Here is a 20,744-nt window from a genome sequence, read left to right as displayed (position 1 = left end):
ATAAAGCACAGTTTTCCTGATTGACAGAAACAGAAACTTCAATTCAGATAATGTCCAACAGAAGAAAGAGTTTAAATGTATCTAAGAAAACATTTTGTAATCAAGAAGCTAAAAATCCCTCTTTGAATGGTGTCACAATAAAAATGAGAGATGGTTTTCTTAGGAAGGAAAGATGGGATGCTTTTTTTCCTACTCTGTTTTTTGGAATTTTCTTTTTCACAAATACTCTTCTTTTTTTCACTTCATCAGATACACTTCCACTGAAAAAGTTACGAAATTAAAATGGCCTGTTCCATTAACATGCAATTTTTTTCTATACCCTTTTTTTTCTCTTTGTGGAAAATATTCTTTTAAAAAAATCTGTAATATTTCTCAGATACAATCCCTTATCAGCAACCTGAGATGCTCTAAAGAAGTCTGGCATAGATTATATAGGCCATCATAAAAAACGTAATGTTGCTCTGTCTGATATTCCTGTCTGCAAACTCAGCAAGTATGAAAGAATGAGTGGTGAGAAGACAAGCGGTGTTTTCAGCCCAAGCCACAAATCACATGACTGCCTGAACTCTCATTATTTCGCATCAGTTCCAGTCTCTTCACCTCTGAGACTGCTGGATTTAATGCCTCTGTTTGTGAGGCTAGTAAATCTTAATGCTTTTTGAAATACATGAGTATGCTAGGAAGATCATGCAGAGGTGATGAGCTGTTAGTGGTCAGAGATTGAATAAAATCACTCAATTGATGATTCATGTTATAATGTAAGTCGATAGCCTGTGAGTCAAATAGATTCTTTTTTTTTTATTCGGTTCCAAGTCTATATTGCCTCTTATCTGATCTTGTCATTTGTTATATGGTAAATGGGCGGACCGCTTTATTGCTGATGAATTGCATAAAAAGAAGTTTTGCGCAGCTTTCATTTTCAAGTGCAAGTTTCAGTTTTTAAGCTGTATTAGAAGTGAGATCAGACATCTGTTTTTGCTCATCATTATAATAATTGGCAGTAATGCATTTCAGGGAACTTTACTGCAGTGTTTGACCAGACTTTTTAAAAGTCTTTACATTTTTGTTTTCCTTATTTCCTTGATTTGTAGTTGTTGGTCATTTTTTCCTTAGGGAGGATAATATTTCCCTCTCTTCTGATGTACCTGATGCAATATTGTTGAAATACAAGTACCTTTCATAAGGTTACAAGCACATCACTCTTTCATCTTATAGGGTTTCATTAAGATCATGTGTCTTTGTCCTTGAACTCTGTCCTTGCACACTAAATACAGTAATTGGTCTTGCCATACAACTTGTGTGTGGTATGAAATATCCATATCTCAGAGTGTCTCTGCCCTCGCGTGGAACAGGGATCCTCTAGATTTAGACTAAACCCTACAGCAAAGCCACTGGAGAACCAAAAAGTAGCTAAGTATGCCTCAGAACTGAAGCCTAGATCGCTCTGAATTTACATCAGCCAGTGGGGCATGATTCCTCATGAGAGGACTGCCTGCATGTGGCATCTGCATCCCCCACGAACATGTAATATTAATCTCTGACGTTACCATTTGTGGCTCATCCAGTGTCATGGAGTTCTCTGCTTGACATCACAAGTTTCAGTAAATTTATTTTTTGTAGCTTTCAGCAGCTTTTTTTTCTTTGGAAAATACATCTGTGAAATCTTAATAAATTCCTGTGGGCTGGAATATCGGGGATACAGCCATTATAAAACAGTTGTTCGTTTTAATTGAGCTGTGTTCAAATCTCAATCACAGCTTAAGTGGGGGATGGAATTTTTCCCCATGTCGTCTCTCTAGTAAATTATGCTGAAAGGATGCTAGTTTCTGTGAACAACTATAGACCACATTTTCTTTATTGCATTTTCCAAAGTGTTTGCTTGCAGATTGAATTGTTTGTAAATAGATAATTTTGTGTAGCCTACTTTTGTGAATTGGAGGAATACCATACAGTATATCCACACAGCACTGCTTAAAGCTGCTTAATCTTTTAGCTTGTTTTACGTCACAATTAGCCTAAAAATAAAGACCAATACACCCACCTCCACACATAGAAATGTATATGCATTCACTTCATATATTCACTAGCATCTGTTAATGGTTGGGGTGCAGTTTTTGCTGAACAGGTTTTTCTGGCATTGAACTGATAAAGGTTCATCCCATTACTATTAATAATAAATGAACAATCTTTTAGGTCACATACATTTAAAAAGCACTTCAGAAATAGAGTGAGTTATCCTCTGCTGTAGTATTAAAGGTTTATTAGTTAAATGTGTTGTGATACATGGTAAAATCTTTAGAGGCGGGAAATGTATTGTAGCACCTTAACTTTCAAAACGTCATCTCAAATCTGCTATTATTCCTTTTTTGCAGAAAGAATGGCTCTGCCTAAACTGCCAGACCCAAAGGGCTCTCTCTGGGCAACTTGGGGATATGCCACCTCCTCCTTCTCCATCCAAGCTGCCAGCCAAACATGAACCCACCCCTCCCTCCTCCCCAGCCCATGCTGCATCCTCCACCCCCTCCTCTCCTGCACCTACTGCCACTGCCACCCCCACCAAAGGGCTAACACGGATGCCCAGCATAACTCAGGCCCCAGCTGACAAGTCTGAGCCAGTCTCAGCCAAAGTTGATGCTAAAGATATCAAAAAAACTAATGCAGAACAAGGGGTTACAGCAGAGCCAGTACCGAAGAGCACACAGGTAGTACCAGAAGAGAGCAAAGAACAACAAGCACGTGGCACCCTGAATGAAAACACAGTGGGCGCAGCAACTATAACCAAGCAATTAGTTAAGGAAGATGCCCCTCCTTTACCTCATGTTTTAAAAGAGACAGCAGATGTTAAAGGGGCAGCTGTAGAACAGCCTGAAACTGAGGACCAAACAGAGGTACAGAATACAGAGAACAGTGAGCCAGAACAGTGCCAGGTCCAAAAAACAGAATATGCTAATACATTTGAAACAGACCCTGATATCAGCCAGGAAGCACCTATAATTGATAATGTCATTCAGACCCTTCTGGTTAGTGACATGGAAGCCATTTCAGGAAAAGAAATAGAGCCACAATCCACTGAGACATCAGAACCAGCCACAGAGATCAAAATGACAGAGTCCAATGTAAGTCAGACTACAGAGAAACAATCTGAAGAGCTCGTACTACCCTCAAATGTAGATACAGTAGATAACATGCCTGTAAAGGAAAGCTCTATTGATACAGCAACTAATGATCTTGGTCAAAGTAGCATAGGGAATGTGCCAGAGAGGAAACCTGAGGCCTCTGTGCAAATTGAGGCACCAGGGATTGAGTCCAGTGAGCCCCGTGATGATCAGCCATCCTATTATATTACCTATCAGGAAAAATATGCAGAGCCAGAAAATAAAGCAGATCAACTTGAAAATGGGGTCATAGCGGAGGACATTTTAAATAACAAATTAAAAGAAGAGCAGGTTACAGAAACAACAAAGCTAACCCCCCAAAATAATGTAAATGTATGTGACAAAGAAGTGCTTATAGTACAAATTTCTGAGATGAAAGATCAATTTGAAAAGTCAGAAGTCACTACCAAAGATTCTAGTCTTATTGCAAATAATATTTCTGTAGATAATAACGAAGGGAATTCTGAAAAAAGTCCATCTTTAGTTACTGAACTCAGCTTTACAGAAGAGATATTGGCCAGTGGATCCGAAAATGTTAGTAAATGTTGCCCGAAGGATCACTGCACTAAAGAGGTCTATGTAGAAAAAGAGGAAAAGCCTCTGGAAAAGGAACAGATGAGCACAGATAAAGTAGTGCTGGAAAAATGTATGCCAGATCAAGCAGGTGAAGATTTAGAGATCCTCAAGAACACAGAGCAGAAAGTCACTCTCAAGACTATGCCTGACGACATCAATTTTGAATTTAGTTCTGAAAGCACTTTCTCTGAAAAAGAGATTAGTCCAGATAAAAACATAGAGGTACAAAAGATGGCTGAGACATACCCTCCAACCATTCAAGAAGCTGCTCCCAAACCAGATAATACAATGTCAAAAACAGAGAAAATATGTGAGCGAAACACAGAGTCAGATGCTTTTATTACAAAGAATGAGAATGAATCTATCGTCATTAAAGATGAACTGTCAGAGATTGTAGAAAAAATATTTCCAGAAGAAAAGGAAATTAGGCAAGTTCCAGACATTGTGACAGAAAAAGTTTTAGAACAGTCTGTCATGCCAAGTGGTTTTGCTGACCAGAAAATTGAAGTCCCCTCATTCCCTGTGGTTAGTCAGAATGAAGACATAAAAGCAATAATTGTGATTAAGCCTGAAGTGTTGCAGTCTGCACAACAAGTCAAAACCCCTGCTGTAATATCTACTGTGTCTAGTGTGAAAGATAAATTAGCCAGTGAGGAGCTGATGGAAAAAACACTGGTTGTAACTGACCTGGAAGTCACCAAAAAAGCTAAACTGGAATCTACAACTAATTTTGTGCCCCATGGCCTAGACCATGATGTAGAAGTAGTCTCCCCACCATCTACATTTAGCCAAAAGGAAAGAAACAAATCAGAGGAGGGAAAGTTGACCTCTGAACCACAAGAAAAATTGGAGGATGTGCTACAGCCATTGATAAAGTCTAATGAAATTGATGAATCTGGAGAGGTAACTGTACATGTAGCTATAGAGGTTACATGTAGCTATAGAGACTTTATTTTGTAGATAAACTAGATTAATTGTCTAGACACCTACAGTATCCCACAGTTGATCTCAGGTAGAGGTATAGATAAATTATAGAAAATCTAGGTTCACTGTGTAGACACCTCCAGAACTCCAATGTTTAACTTATGTAGTTCTTATTTATCTTATAAATATAATGCATGTTTTTATCATAGTTGAAATCATAGCTTGTCAAATTCTTATTCTTTTTTTCTGTTTTGTAGAATAAAGAAGAGGCTTTTGTCCCAGTGAAAGAGAGTGAGCTACTGAGGAAGTCTGGTGAGAAAGATAAAGAAAGCAGCCCTATGAGTACTTCAGACTTGGCCAAGTTGGAAAGCACCGTCCTTCCTATACTAGAGGCTCAGACAACATCTAAAGAGGAATCACAAACTGAAACTCAAAAGATCAAGCGTCGACTGGAGGTGTTGCCAATGTCTCCAGAACCCAGCTCAGAGGATGAACAACATGGAGAATCTCAAGAGCAAAAAATCGATGTACCAAAAAAAGAGCGGAAAAAACTTCTGGTTCCAACTGATATTCAAGGAGATTCTTTTGACAACAGTAGTGAGGGAGAATCTTCACCTAAACTGCAAAGGAAAAAGACTGGTGGAGATAAGGAAGTAGAAATGGAAAGTCCTATGGATGAGGAGGATTTCATCCGGAAGCAGATCATAGAGATGAGTGCAGATGAGGATGCATCACCATCTGATGAAGAAAACATTGCCAGACGGAAAATTAAAGATCAAGAGAAGACGCAAATGAAACAAAATGCAAAGAAAGATGAAAAGGACAACAGTGATTTGTGCAAAGGGAGACACCTTCTCAAAAAGAACAGCAGTATCAGTCCAGAAGATGAGCCTGAATGGAAAAGTATTATTTCTGTAACTAAAATTGAAGAACTAGATAAAGGAGAACAACCTTCGGTAGACAGTGGAGTTGGTATGCGACACTTTAAAACAATTGAACTTAACAGTGCAGCCACTGTACGTCAGATATCAGAAGACGGTGAGCTAGAGAGCCTAACAGACTCTCCTGATGACAGGTCCAGAGGTGAAGGCTCTTCCAGTTTACATGCATCCAGTTTTACCCCAGGAACATCTCCAACATCTTTGTCCTCTCTTGATGAAGACAGTGACAGCAGCAGCCCAAGTCATGTTCGGTCTAGTGGTGAGGGCAAGCAGCAGAGGAAAGCGAAGCACAGGTCAGGCCAGCTTCCTACCATTGAGGATTCATCAGAGGAAGAGGAGCTGCGAGAAGAAGAAGAGCTTCTGAAAGAACAGGAGAAGCAAAAGGGCACAGGAAAAAAGTCAAAGAAAGACAAAGAAGAGATACGGGCACAGAGAAGGAGAGAAAGGCCCAAAACTCCACCAAGCAACCTCTCACCAATTGAGGATGCATCTCCCACAGAAGAGCTACGACAAGAAGCAGAGATGGAGGAATTCCGCAGGTCCTCCTGCTCAGACCTCTCCCCAAGCATGGAGTCAGAACCAGAGAGCTTTGAGATTCTCCCAGAAAAGATTGTTGCTGTCCAAAAAGTGTATCAGTTACCAACATCAGTCTCACTGTACTCTCCAACAGAGGGGCAACATGCTGATATTCAGTCCAAAGAAAAGAGAAAACAAGCATTAAGAAGTGCAGATGAGGCATATGAAGAGATTATGCTCAAGGTCAAATCTCCAACTAATGATGGAAAAGAACATCCACCTGGTAAAGAATCTCTTTATGGGGGCATGCTGATACAAGATTATGCATACAAATCTCTTGTTGATGATGCGTCCTATGAGCAAGAACCAGATAAACTTTTTGTGTCAGAGAAACCCAAAAAACCCCTGAGATCACCTGATGAGGTTTATGAGGACATGATGCAAAGAAAGAAAGAGATTATGCTTAAGGAACAGGAGATAAAACACAGTAAGCCAGTAGAAGATGCTCCTAATATAGAAACCATGTTGCCTGAAACTGACTCAAGCAAAGAACAAAGCATTATGTCATCAAGCACCACAGGTCAATCCAGAAAGGATGGAAGGCCATTATTAGATGCAGAAGCAGCCTATGAGGAGCTTATGAAGAAGCAAAGAGCAGTACTAACTCCAGGTATCAGTCCAACTCAAGTAGGCCCTGATCCGAGTGGCATGGCACAAGGTACAACAATAAGCCAAGTTGAAAAAACCGAGCCATCACCCCTACGAAGAATACTGCCTATTCCTGATCTAAGAGTGACACAGTGCTCCTCGGGTGAAGAGGAATCTGGTGAAGAGAGCATTTCTGATCAAACACAAGACTCTGAGAAAGCTACCGTTTCAGTTACAAAGACTGAATCAGAACCACTTGTAGATGAGGCTTTCCAGAAAACATCAGCTTCAGAGCCAGTCGCAGATGATTTGTCACTACAAAAAGAAGTGACATTGTCTGCAGTATCAAGTGATTCACAGGATGCCACAGAGAAAGATATAGAAATTGAGCAGACAGTTGTTGTTGACTTGTCCAAGTCATCAGCCTCTAGTCAAATTGACTCTTTTACAGCACCAATTCCTAGTGTAATTTCAAGATCCTCTGCCCCAGTAGTTGTAAGTGTATCACCTTTACCCACAGTACCACAATATATAGTACCCACTGTACCTAGTGTTGTATCAACTGCTCCACTAGTTCCTCCCAAACCAGTAGTACTACGCAGAGCTGCATCTCTGGAAAAAGCAGACATTCCAGTTCCTCCACCCTTGCCACCTCCAACTTTACCCAAACCCTCTGTGTATCCCAAAAAGACTCCACCACAGGTCCCCCCAAGAACTACTCCAGTTGGCATACCAACCACAGGGGACAGTGTACCAGTAAGACAACCTCTCACTCCAGGGTATAAGCCCCATGTTCCTCCACCTGTACCACCTAAGCCATCCTCTATCCCTGCAGGCCTAACCTTCAGTCACAAACCTGGGGAGACTGTTAAACCTCCTATAGCTCCCAAACCCATAGGTGGTTCTCAGCTACCCTTTACAGCCCACACACCTGCAAGACCTACCATACTGAGTACAAGCAGTGCAGATAGTGTCCTTAATTTGAGTCCTTCTACCGAAAGTAAAACCACATCTCCTCTCAAGTCCCCTACATCACCCAGGTTTGGAAAGGTTTTACGTGACACATATGTTGTTATTACTTTGCCATCTCAGCCTGGTTCACCTACAGAAGGTATCACAACCCAAGCCTCAATTAATCCTAGCCAAGAATCACCTCAGAAACCACCTCCTTCACCACCTCAACCACCTCCACAGTCACAAACAACTAGAGTACCATTGGCGTTCACACGAATTACTGAATCTATTGAAAGTCAAGAAATATGTGGTACAGAGAAGGTAGTTTCTAGCATGAATCATGTCTACGAGGCTATTTCAGCCTCAACGCAGCCTCAGTCAATTAATCCAAATGTTGGGGTTCAGGTAGTTACCACTGAAGTCCAAAGAACCACAGTGTCTGTTGTGCATGAAAGGACACCACCTCCACGTCCCATTCCAAGAGCCACTGGCATCTCTGTTGTTCAAGAAAGCATAAAACCTGAACCAGCTCAATTGCAGAATGGTCATGCCTACCATCCTGGTGAGGTGGTGGATCTCCGTACCCCAAAGATAGATGCAGAGACATCCATGAAAGGTGTGGATCTGTCTTCCTCTGAGTCAAGACGACAGTCCCTTGCTATTGATAGTGTTGGACGTCAGCAAAGTGCTGTGCAGTCATCTGTAGTAAACCTAAGCACTGATACTTCCTCAGTCTCTGTGGTTACTGACAACATCACCATCCTCACGTGCACAGCCACTGTAGCTTATGGTAGTGATGCATCGCTGTCTACATCAATGCCTCTCCAAATTACAACAGCTAAATCCTTTGAGCCTGTGTCTCAAATTATTTACAGACCAGTGGATTCTCAACCAGAGAAACCCATAAATCTCTCTACAACAATGGGTAAAACTGTTCCTGTAACAATGGCTCCTACAATTGCAAGCAATGGCATTTGTGCAACTATACCCCCTCGTCTAGAAACAGGCTTATCCGGTGCAGTTGATCTCACCACAGTAAAACCTGCACAAACTGTGGTTGCAATGAATGGGTCCACTGCAGGGGTGGTTACTGCTGTAATTACAGAGGATAATGGAAAACCAGTAGATCTTACTGCTGGAAGAAGAGCAGTCTGCTGTGATGTAGTCTACAAGCTTCCTTTTGCAAGCAGCTGTACAACTCAGCAGCCCTCAGCTCCATTACCAGAGGATCGCTTTGGCTACAGAGATGACCATTATCAATACGATCGTTCTCCTTATGGTATGAGAGGTCTCGGTGGCATTAAACCCTCAATGTCGGACACAAACTTGGCAGAGGCTGGTCTCTTCTTTTATAAAAGTAAGCATAGTTATGATTACAAGGAGACCACTGAAGGTGCTGTAGACCTGACATCTGGAAAAATGTCGGTGGCAGGTCAGTATGGCATTGAAGATCTTTCTTCTCGATATAATTTTGAGTTGCCTCTACTTATTAACAGCTGATTTTTTTGTATGCCTGTCTGTATTCCCTTTTTTGGAAAGCCATTTTGCATGCTCTCGATATATTTTTATTTATTTTTTTATTTTTTTTTTTGTTTTTGCATGTCACTGCATGCTATTCGATATACTTTTTGATGCTTTATTTCTCATCCTTTGGATGGTGCATGGTTATATCAATGCTTTTACCAATGCACTCTTTGTATGTGCTGAACTCTAATCTAAGAAAATGAACTTTTAACAGGTGAAGCTGTAGACTATTCGAACAAGTCTACAGGAGTGTGCATTGGAATGACAGTTCCACAGTACACACAAGCCAGGATTACTTCAGCAGTTGGAACCCACTACGGTGTTTCTAGTGTCCTAAGATCTTCCAATGGTATTGTTTATTCTTCTGTAGCAGCTCCAGTCCCTTCTACGTATGCCATAACCACCCAGCCTGGCTCTATCTTCAGCACATCCTACAATACTCTGTCAGGCATGCACACAAGTGATACTATGCCTTCACTGTCAACTCTACAGAATCAGCCTCTCACTAGGTCACACAGCTTTCTTTCAACAATTGCTTTAACCACAGCAGGAGAACACATTGACTTACCATTAAATCTGGAGACTGTTGTTTCAAAGGCTGGCCTTTCAACAACTCTCTCAGATGTAGTTTCTACAGTCACCACAGTGGCAGCACTGGACACCTACACAAATGCCTCACTAGAGGCAATTGCAGCCTCTTTAGAAGCTCTGTCTTCACCCTTGGTTCCAGGAGATGGACAGTACCAGATGGAGCGTGAACTTCTTGAGATAGAGAAGATAAAGCAGCAACGCTTGGCTGAAGAACTTGAGTGGGAGAGACAGGAGATACAGCGGTTCCGTGAGCAAGAACAGCTTCTTGTGCAGAAGGAGCTGGAAGAACTCCAGGCCATGAAACAGCAAATACTATGTCAGCAAGAAGAGGAGAGACAGGCCCACCTTTTGATGCAAAAGGAAACTTATGCTCAGCAACAGGAGCAGTTAGAGCAGATCCAGAGACTCCAAGAACAGCTCAGACAGCAGTTGGAAGAACAGAAGTTCAGGCAGATGTATACAGGTGAAGTCCTGCCAGAGGCTCTTGTTGTGGCAGGAGAAAGAAAAATGGACAGTGGCTGCCAGACTGATGAGGAGGATAATACTGAAAAGGCCTACACTGCAGGAAGGAAAAAGAAAAGTACAAAAAAAAGTGTTGACAGTTGTGTACAGACAGATGATGAAGACCAAGATGAATGGGAAGTTCCTGCTCGAGGCAGGCGCAGTAGACCACGTGGTGGTAAACATGGCATGGGTGAAAGAGGAGCCGTTTCAGTTCAGGCCCTTACTGAAATCTCTGTACAAACAGACTCCTCAGGAACACTTAAGGGGCACTCAGTGCAGGTAGATACTAGATTAGATTATCCTGACTCTGATAGAACTTCCTCTCCAAAGAGGCGTCCCACTCCACTTGATATAGGTCAGTCTCCTCACCTCAGAGCAGATGCCTCTACTCTTCAGGTGGTCTCGGGTCCTCCTAAATCCCCCAAAGTACTGTATTCTCCAATTTCCCCTTGTGTATCCCCTAGCAAATCCCTTGAGTATCTGTCCTATGAGAAATCCCTTGGAGAGACAAGCCCACAGAGAATACACTCTGCCACAGATCTATCCAAAGGTCCACCAACAAGTCCTAGGGCTCCCAAGGTCATACAAAGGTCAATGTCTGACCCCAAACCCATGAGCCCAACTGCTGAAGAAAGGGCAGCAGCAAATCTCCAGTATCCTGAGGTTTACTCTGTGAGTATACAGTATTTTTTTCATAAGTGTTTAAGTTTTGTGAGAAGACTCAACTTGGAAAATATGCTGAAATGTCATGCCTTATGTAATAGCTTTTTACATAATTGTTTGTTAATATATTATTTCAAATGTATAATGCCTTGAGGCAGATTAATCAAATTGTTTTTGTGTAATATCTTCATGCTGTTGTTCAGCTTACATTGACTTTATCTTTTTTGTTTTTCAAATGTTGCCTTAGGCCTGGTAGCCATTGACATGTTAGATGTCCTTTTTTTAATATTTTCAGTGCATGCGCCTTTAAAGGCAGTGCAGCAGAACAGCAGATATAGAGTATGTGTTTGTTTACCTGTCCTCAAGGCATGTCTGACATGAGAAAACAAAATCCTCTAGAGATTTTTTTTTTCTTTTTACCATTATACTTTATTCTCATTCAGACTTGAAAGCTTAGGTGGTGGTTGTTTGTTTTTAAAGTTTTTTTTTTTATGAAAACAACTTTAAATGGTAATTCCTATGAACTGTTATTAAGCTTGAAAATAAGTTTAAACTTAAAGAAAAACTGTATTGTCATTTAACACTGATTATTCTCTTTTTATTTGTCAACCAAAGGGAAAGGGATCTCCAAGTGGAACTCCATCTGGCACCCAAAAGAAGGTTAAGCGGACCCTTCCTAACCCACCTTCAGAGGAAGAAGCTGTTAATGCTGGTCAGACAGCCTACAGCACTGGCTCAGCTCGTCGCCGTCTCTGCCGAAGCACTAACATGGCACGAGCAAAAATCCTGCAGGACATTGACCGTGAACTAGACCTGGTTGAGAGAGAGTCCTCCAAACTGCGTAAAAAGCAAGCTGAACTGGATGAGGAAGAAAAGGAGATTGATGCCAAGCTGCGATACCTGGAGATGGGCATTAACCGGCGAAAGGATGCATTGCTTAAAGAAAGGGAAAAGAGGGAAAGGGCCTATCTTCAGAGTGTTGCAGAGGACCGTGACTACATGTCTGACAGTGAGGTGAGTAACATTCGTGAAACAAGAGTTGGAGAGGAGGTCAGTGGACATGGGCTTGAGAGACCACGTACTGCACCACAGTCAGAACTTGATGAATTTGTTCCTCCACAGACCAAGCATGACCAGTATGGAAAATATTCACAGTACCAGTACACACAGTATCAGCAGTCCCTGTACCAGCCTCAGTCATCATACCAATCCCAATCCATCTACTCTTCTGTTCCTTCTCTGACTGCATCACAGCAACAGAGCTACCACCAAATGCTTTTGCTCCAGCAGAAAGCCAGACAACAAGCTGCTCTCCTCTCGGAATTAGATTCTACCAAAATTTCCACCAGCTATGACACGTCATCTTACTTGGGAGGAAAATATGGTAACCACCTTGACTTGCATAGCCTTGAAGAGCGTGCTGGCAGCTTGGCAGTTAGTCCTATGTCAAATGTATCTGCTGACTCCTTCTATGCAGACTTAGATCAACATCAAACACCAAGGAGCTATATGCTTTTAGAAGATGCAGCAGAACTTGCAAAAAGCACTGGTAGCCTTTCGTCTGCCAGCTATGGCATTGCTGAGAGGGAGCTAGCCAAAGCAGAGCGCCTTCTGAGACACACTGCTGCAGATGTTGGTACAGACTATCTGGGAAGCTCCTCCAGACTTCACTCTTATGGTAAGGCTCAAGATGAAGAGGACCCCATGGAAGAGCCATTTGAACTAAAGCTTTTAAAACAACAACTGAAACAGGAGTTTCGGAGAAGCACAGGGGGCACTGAAAGCTTAGAGCAGCTTGCTGGACTCTCACATCACTATACCCCCAGCACTGGAGTGTCTAGTGGAAGCTACAGGGCGTACCCCAAAACTGAAAAGTACAGCATCAGTAGACTGACCTTAGAGAAACAGGCTGCCAAGCAACTTCCTACATCTGTGCTCTACCAGAAACACAAAACCACCAGTAACATAGGCAAGTACTCCTCTATCCAGGATAGCAGGGCTCTTGAAACAGATTATAGTAGCTACTTGGGGTCCAGTAGTGCTTCTCCCAGAACAAGCAGACTTCTTCAGGATGAAATCACCTTTGGGCTACGCAAGAACATTGCTGAACAGCAGAAATATCTTGGCTCCACTCTTGGGGCCAATTTGGCAGGTTCACTCAATCTGGGCCAAAGCCTTAATCTGAGCCCAGGCATGAGGTCCTCTTTGGGAGAAGACTCTGCTTACCCTAGTGGAAGTAGGTCACGGCCTTCCTCTAGACCCTCCTCTGTGTATGGCCTTGACCTGTCACTTAAAAGGGATACCTCAAGTTCATCTCTGAGGCTCAAAGCAGAAGGTGACCCCTCCTCAGACACCTCAGCTTTCCAGGCTCCATCAGGCAGGTCAAAACCTACAAGCCTGGCCCTTGTTCAAAGTGGGCGTGGACGTATTCCTATTGTGGCACAGAACTCAGAAGAAGAGAGCCCACTGAGTCCAGTGGGTCAGCCAATGGGTATGGCACGGGCATCAGCGGGTCCACTCCCACCCATATCTGCCGACTCCCGTGATCAGTTTGGGTCATGTTTGTCCCTCCAAGACCCACAACAGCAACATCTCAGAGAAGATCCTTTAAGAGGGCATAGCTATGTACTAATGGATGATCTGCAGGGCACCATGTCTGATAGTGAAGGTAATTTGTTTGTCCACAGACTGTTATCTTGGAGTGACACAGTTCCAGATTTTTATTTATCTATGTTTCATCTTGTAAGTGCTCATTCCTGTCTATATGAAGGCATAATTTCCCTGCTGATAACTGCTTTTCTGTCTTGTTTGAGCTTTCTTTTCTTGTGCTTAAATAATGAAAATAATCACACTGTCCCAGTTTTCTTTCTATATTAACATTTCTGTGGCACAGTTACAGTTGTGGTTAAATATTTTTGCATGTGATTTCTTCATAGACTGACTTTTTGTTTCTGTGTGAACTCTTATAGTGCATGCTTCCAGTTTTTGTATTTTTATTTAATGTGGATATGTACTCTATGAATAGGATAAAAAGTTACAAAGTTACACTTACACTGAAGTTGTACATCTCTTTTCATTAGCATAAAAATAGCTTTATAACTTTATATAAAGTTTTTAGTTAAGATGCTTGTAAACTAGAGCTAGATGTTCTTGATTAATCATCTGTTTAGTTATATTTTGGCTGTTATCTAAGTGCCTTATTGCAAAAATAGTATAACTAAACAGATTATCTCTTCATTTAGTTTAATTATGTTGAATTTTATGTAAAACCTCAGCCACTATAGACTGTAGTAATAAGATTTTGTTAAATTTATTAAAATAAGTTTCAGTTTACTTTAATTCAGAAAACGTAATAGCATACAGTATATACAAAATGTCATAATCAATACAAACTTATTTCTCTCAGTGATCGATAATACTCTTCATGCATGTTGCTAACATGAAACAGATTAAATAATACCATGCCAGTTTGTGTTTGCATGTTTGATGTTCCTTTAATAAATAGTACATGTGATGTGCATGTCTCATCCTGTCTTTTTTCATTTATAAACTCTATCAATTTCTTGCTTGTTCATCTGCCTTCTTTTTCACATGGGAACTAATAAATGCCTTCAAATAGAAAGGGCTATGCTTTTTTCTCAGCTGTATATTAATGTTTGTCTTATGATTTATGAAACCATTTAAAGTATAATTTTAAGATTGATGAAATGGAAATTGAATTGGATTGCATGCCCCCCCCATGATCTGTGAAATGCATGAAATTACATGAACTTCACTGCACTGAACAATATAAAAACAACATGAATATTTTAATTGCTACACAATATACAGTTAAAGAATCACACAACCACAGAACATGAAGCTCAAACCCAAAATACTCACCAATTTTAACATTCTTTTTTTTTTCATTTATCTGTAAAGTAACTGACTCCATACATTTAACAGCATATGATGTGTTGTCATCATATGTGTCATCTGGAAGTAAATGCATTTGCCTTGGTTGCAGCACTAAGTGAATCCCTGGTGGGTTTGAGCAGAGACGATCCAGGAAACTCACATGAGAATGTCACAAACGGTAGAGTATAACCACCTTAGACTCCTGCACGTCTCCCGTCTCCCCCACACCCCTGCTACCATGACCACCCACATGCCAATCACCCATGAGCTGTTAGGCAACCAAATTGACCGCAAATTCATCTCCATAACAACATGTTGCAGGAAGTATGACGAATTTGCCCACTAATGCAACGTTGTGTTATTGAATGCAGCTTTTGCATCTGTGATTAAATTGGAATTCCACACTCCTTTCTCTCTAAAAAAAATAACACTCATTTTCTCAGTTTAAGATGCTGCACTTTCACAAATATGGTTTACAGAAAAATCATTCACATAATACTAGTAATCATTTTTCCTATCAAATCTATTGAACATAATGACTTCCTTACCAAATGAGTCACACTTATGAAGCTATACACAATAATAGTGCTCCATGTTAGTGAGTGTTTCCCCATGTAATAGGATCTACATCTGTCATATCATTTTACATAAAAATGTCAGGTCTTCAAACACTAAAATTGTCTTCTGTTAAATGTTGATGACCTGAGGTCAATTATTCACATGTCCATGACAAAATCTTGCCATCTAAAATTGCTTTTGAATGTAAAAATCTACAACAAAAATATTCCCTACCTCTGTCTGTCATTAACCCCTGTCTTATTTCTGAAAACCTGAGATTTTTAGGGGAAGGTACAGTAGTAAACAGACTTCCTCTAAATCTTCTTCTAAAGAATTCCAGTGTAAATTTAAATATATAGAGAAAAAAAAACAATCTGAAGACTTGTATCCTCAGGGTTTGTTTTAGTTTTAGGTTTGCATGCAAAAATAACTGCTCTACTTTATATAACCATTTTCTTTTCTGTCCCAGATGGCTCTATATTGTTTGAATTTGAGACTGCATATGTACCTTAGCTGTCTCTAGTACCTGATGTTACCAGAGGGCCTTGTTTGTTTTAACAGACCGGCAAGCAAGACTTTTAACATTTTAATTTCCATCTGTTTTTCTGAAGCATACCACCTGCGACGGGAGGAAACTGACTGGTTTGATAAACCACGAGATGGGCGCACAGAGAACGGACAAGGGGATAGAAGACAGGTGATACATATAGTTTTTGCATTACCATTTCAGTCAGATTAGCGAGAAACAGTAAATATACAGTGCAAGAAACCTAAAAAACAGACATTTATAGAGACATGGTCATCAGAAAAAACATATTATTGCATGATATGTGTCTGATTCTGCTTATTTGATGTCTCCTTAGGGAAAGTCAGCTCACTACCCGTTTCCTCATGCCAGAATAAAACTACAGAGGGATCCCAAAGATCGTAGTGTATCAGGTAAGTGCAACCTGTCAAATACTCAATGCTGTGCGGATTGGCTTCCTGACATGCTCCAACAATGTAGACAGACGTTTAGGGCAGCTGCCCCTGTTAAAATAGGATCTGTTTGCCTACCAGGCCATCATCAGGAGAGATGCCTGAGGCTTATATCTATGCAAACATTAGTTTCACCATGCTGAGATTGCATTGGCACAGTTTTATTTTATGCCTCCTACTAAACAACACATTAGCTCTTCTCCAATTTCCCTTTAGCGTCCTCTTGTGGCACTCCATTTTTCATTGCACGCTAAATGTCAACAGACCCGAAACCGCATCAGTGGTCTATCCCCTCTTCATGCTTTGTTATGTCACGTACTGTAGGTGTGGTTGATTCCCCTTCATCTCCTGTGTAAATGTTCCTTTAAGCATTAGAACGGGGCAGACATTACACAGCAATGTGGCAGATTGGCATCCTTCCAGTTCCGTCAGTCATCAAAGCTCAAAATGGTGTGTAATGCCCAAATTGGATTATCCCCGTAATTAGAAACTGATGAACAAACAAGTGCCTAAAAAAAGGCAATGAAAAAGGCTATAGTGAATGTCCTGTGCTGTGACTGGTGGATTTGTTGCACCATAATTAATGTAATGGAAGGACCTGGTTACTATGATTCTAAATGACAGAATATCATAGAACAGTTTCTGTATAGACACCTAAACATCTTGACAAGGTGTACAAAAAAGCTTGAGCATTTCCTCGTTATTTCCCAGGGATAATATATAGTTTATTGAACACACTTGTGCCCCTTTAAAAAGCCTATTATAGATTTGGCAACTTACTTCCTGACATTTATAGAAATATACTATAGGTCTTGGCCAGCATAATTAAACCTTTCTCTTAAAATCTAGATTCAGTTGATTCTTGTCTGAATGTATCGATGTTGTCTGAATTATAGTTTTATAGCCTTTTTTTACCCAACAGCTGTGTAAAATGTAAAGTTATTGGCATTTATAGTTTAGTTTAACTGTGTTCACAAGGTTCTGTATTGCATCAGTGGTTTCATGAAGATAGTTTAACATCCATGGAACCTTTCCATTGCACAAAAACTGTTCACTGAAAGGTTCTTTGGGGAATCCAATGGTTCTTCTGTGACATCAATGAGAAAACACCCTTTATTTTTGTAAAGTGTACTACAAAATGGTTTTCAAATATGGAAAACAATATGCAAAACCAATTCTAGTTTGAGTAAGTGGACTTTTAGACTCAGAATCTTATTAGAAACAAATGAAAATTCACTGATCCAAAAAACAAAGACAAAAAACAAACACACACACACACACATATATATATATATATATATTATAAAAAACAGTCTTCTAGGCTTGTTACTATCTGGTGCAGGTTTTGAACCACCTTTTTATGTATCCGTTACTATTTTTTCACAGGAAACGGACTGGGCATCCGTGTGGTTGGAGGAAAAGAGGTCCCAGGCAGCAATGGAGACATTGGTGCGTATGTTGCCAAAGTTTTACCTGGAGGAGCTGCGGAACAGATGGGAAAGATTGTGGAAGGTAGGCGCCTCAGTGAAGGGTGGTTACTCTTTTAAACCAGTCACTGTGTGAGTTCACTGTTTTGGTTTGTATAGATGTTCACTGTCTCTTAAAGCAGGGAGCGGAGCGCATCTGTTGACATTAAGGGGCAGAATGTGACGTGATATTTCAAAGTAGGAGACAGGAAAAACAAATGATGCTAATCCGCATGATTCTTCACCTCCAGGCTCCAGGAGTGACTCACTCTTGATGTGAGAGATAAAGATAGAGCAGCAGAAAATGATGTTGAAGTTTCAGGTTCATGACTGTGTTTCCTCTGCGGTGTACACTGGCAGCGTAGGTGTTGCGCAGATCAAATGAAAGTTGAGTGTTAAATTTATATCAAAACTTTGACTGAAATGTCTCTGGAGAGTTCAGCTGAAAAGAGTTTGAGGTTTTACTGCTTTGGCATGGTGTTCTTTCACAATGCCGTTATGTAAATGTGCACTTTACAAAATCAGAATTGACCTCATTGTGACAGATTCGACCAAAGATGGCTGACGGCTAGAGTTTCTCGTTGACTTGGAAGAATCATAACAGACTTTTGGAATAAAACCCAGAGTGAAATTTGGATTTCATGACTGCTTTGGACTGTCTTGATTGACTATTTCAGCCATTTTGATGAAGCTGAATTTTACAAGCTCTATTGATCTCAGTTGTGATGGAGAAGTTAATGCTCTCTCTTTCTCCAGGGGTGAGGTTGAGCATAGAGTGTTGTAAATTAGGTCTGCTTGGGCTCCGGCTTTTGTGCTGCTTTCTCCTGGACATAATTTACGAGGGGCCGAGATAGGTGGCGAGGGGAAAATAGAAGCCGGAGGGATTGGATCTGTCTGTGTGCAGACTTATTTATGAGGCTATATACAACCGCCGGGCTTTGTGAGAGAATATTCTGAGCTTTGACTGGGACGGACACTTCACATCTGTCTTCCTGCTCCTCCTCTCACACTCTTCATCAAATATCACTTTGCATTTAGACATCTGATTCCTTAGCTTTGTCCTCTCCTCTACTCCTCATTTTCTGTTCCGTTCTGTTCCTTTCTATCCTCATGTATTCTCTACTGTCTCATCTCTTCGAATCTCACATTGTCTCTTCTAATATCATCTTGTCTCTTCTCTCCTCATATCTTCTCTCCATGTCTCATTTATCTTGTTTGTTTTGTCACTTGCTGTCTCTTCTATTTCCATCTTGTCTCAATGCATCTCATATAGTCTCATCTTTTCTCTTCACATCATCTTTTGCCTACTCTTTACGTCTCTTCTCATGTCTACTCTCAACTCTTCTCATCTTGTTCTCATCTCTACTCTTATAGTCAGTTTGCTTCTCATTTTCCTGTCTTTTCTCATTTCTTTTCATCTTGTATCTTGTGATCTTGTTTCTTTGAATCTTATCTAGTCCCTTCTTTACCCTTTTTCTTGTCTTGTCTCACCTTTTCTCATCTCATCTTGTTCCTTCCCTTCTCTTTTGAGCTTTTCTCTTCTCATATTTACTTTTGTCTCATATCATCTTGCTTAGTCTCTTGTAGTATCAACATCTCTCACCTCCTCTTGTCTTTTCTGTTCTCTTTTCTCATCTTTTCTTGTCTCTTACCTTCTGATTTTGTTTCTTTATGTATCTACTCTCTCATTTCATTTTGCCTTATCTCATCCTATTTCCCTTTTTCTAATCTTGTCTCTTCTCCTCTCATCCTGGATTTTCTCTTCTTTCTCTTATCTACTCTTTTCTCATCTCATCTTATTCAGTCTCTTCTAGCATCCTCTTCTTGTCTCGTCTCTTCTCATATCATATTGTCTCTCTACCACATAATGTCCCAGCAGCAGTTGAAGCTTCTAAAGGGTCAAATGTCAAATGTTTCTACTTGCTTTAGGTGTGATTATGCATGCAGTCGGCATGGTTACAACAGCCATGTGACTCATGTATATTATCAAGTTGGTGTTAAGCAGTGGAGTAATGTGAACTGGCTGTTCAGTCTCTCACATTAAACTATAAAATATGTGAGTGTGTACATATACAGTACATGACACAAGTACACATTCACCTCCAGGGACCCCAAGCATCCACCGTAACATGGGAGCTTTGAAACGTCCAAAGCGGGCCTACCTGGCCTACCTGAAGACACGTTTTCATCTGTGTAAGTGCACAAACAGAGTGGTTTTAGTTTGCTGTGACTTGGAGTGAACTCTGCTGCACGTGTTTCCCTCTGCTTTCTCACAGGGTTTCTACAGCACGGTTTGTTTAATTGAAAGACATCATGTCTGTTGTTGCAGTGCTTTTCACAGCGTGTTTGATCTTTCAGATAGTGAAGGCTAAAATGTATCTGATGGCTGATTTTACATGTGTGTATGTTTGCACAGGAATGCAAGTTCTGGAATGGAACAGCATTTCTCTGACTGGTAAGACGTACGAGGAGGTGCAGGGACTAGTTGGTCACCAGGTCGGAGAGGCGGAGATGTGTGTCAGACTGTGAGTGTCAGATTTGATTAAATACTTATTATTTAAATGTACTTTAGGTCATTTGTACTTTTACCTTCTATCTGTCTACTATAAACGTTGTACAACTAAAGAAATGATTAGGACTTGTTTGGAAAATTTAGTGCACATTTAAATGCCAAGTTAAAATTAAACACAGTTCCTAACCCAATTTTACTCTGTATTATTTATTTCTCAATAAAACATGATATTTAAAAATGAGAAATTTTACTTAAAGGGATAGTTCACCCAAAATGAAAATTTTGTCATAAATCACTCACCCTCATGTCGTTCCAAACCCCTAAGACCTCCATTCAT

The 20,744-nt window shown here is 40.6% G+C and overlaps 1 protein-coding gene across 1 annotated transcript in view; it reads left to right on the top strand.

Moving 5' to 3' along the window:
* Positions 1 to 20,744, top strand: part of pcloa (piccolo presynaptic cytomatrix protein a) — a 45,641-nt gene that overhangs the window by 12,050 nt on the left and 12,847 nt on the right. The window contains exons 4-12 of the mRNA XM_052554991.1: positions 2,373 to 2,702; positions 4,913 to 9,146; positions 9,453 to 11,005; positions 11,612 to 13,664; positions 15,003 to 15,071; positions 16,063 to 16,148; positions 16,315 to 16,390; positions 17,816 to 17,941; positions 20,312 to 20,420. Coding sequence (XP_052410951.1) covers positions 2,373 to 2,702; positions 4,913 to 9,146; positions 9,453 to 11,005; positions 11,612 to 13,664; positions 15,003 to 15,071; positions 16,063 to 16,148; positions 16,315 to 16,390; positions 17,816 to 17,941; positions 20,312 to 20,420 — 8,636 coding nt within the window. The remainder of the gene's footprint in view (positions 1 to 2,372; positions 2,703 to 4,912; positions 9,147 to 9,452; positions 11,006 to 11,611; positions 13,665 to 15,002; positions 15,072 to 16,062; positions 16,149 to 16,314; positions 16,391 to 17,815; positions 17,942 to 20,311; positions 20,421 to 20,744) is intronic.

Source organism: Carassius gibelio, chromosome B4, assembly GCF_023724105.1.
Source record: "Carassius gibelio isolate Cgi1373 ecotype wild population from Czech Republic chromosome B4, carGib1.2-hapl.c, whole genome shotgun sequence".
NCBI lineage: Eukaryota > Metazoa > Chordata > Actinopteri > Cypriniformes > Cyprinidae > Carassius > Carassius gibelio.
Note: the sequence above shows the minus strand (reverse complement) of the source record. Positions and strands in the feature narration are given on the sequence as shown.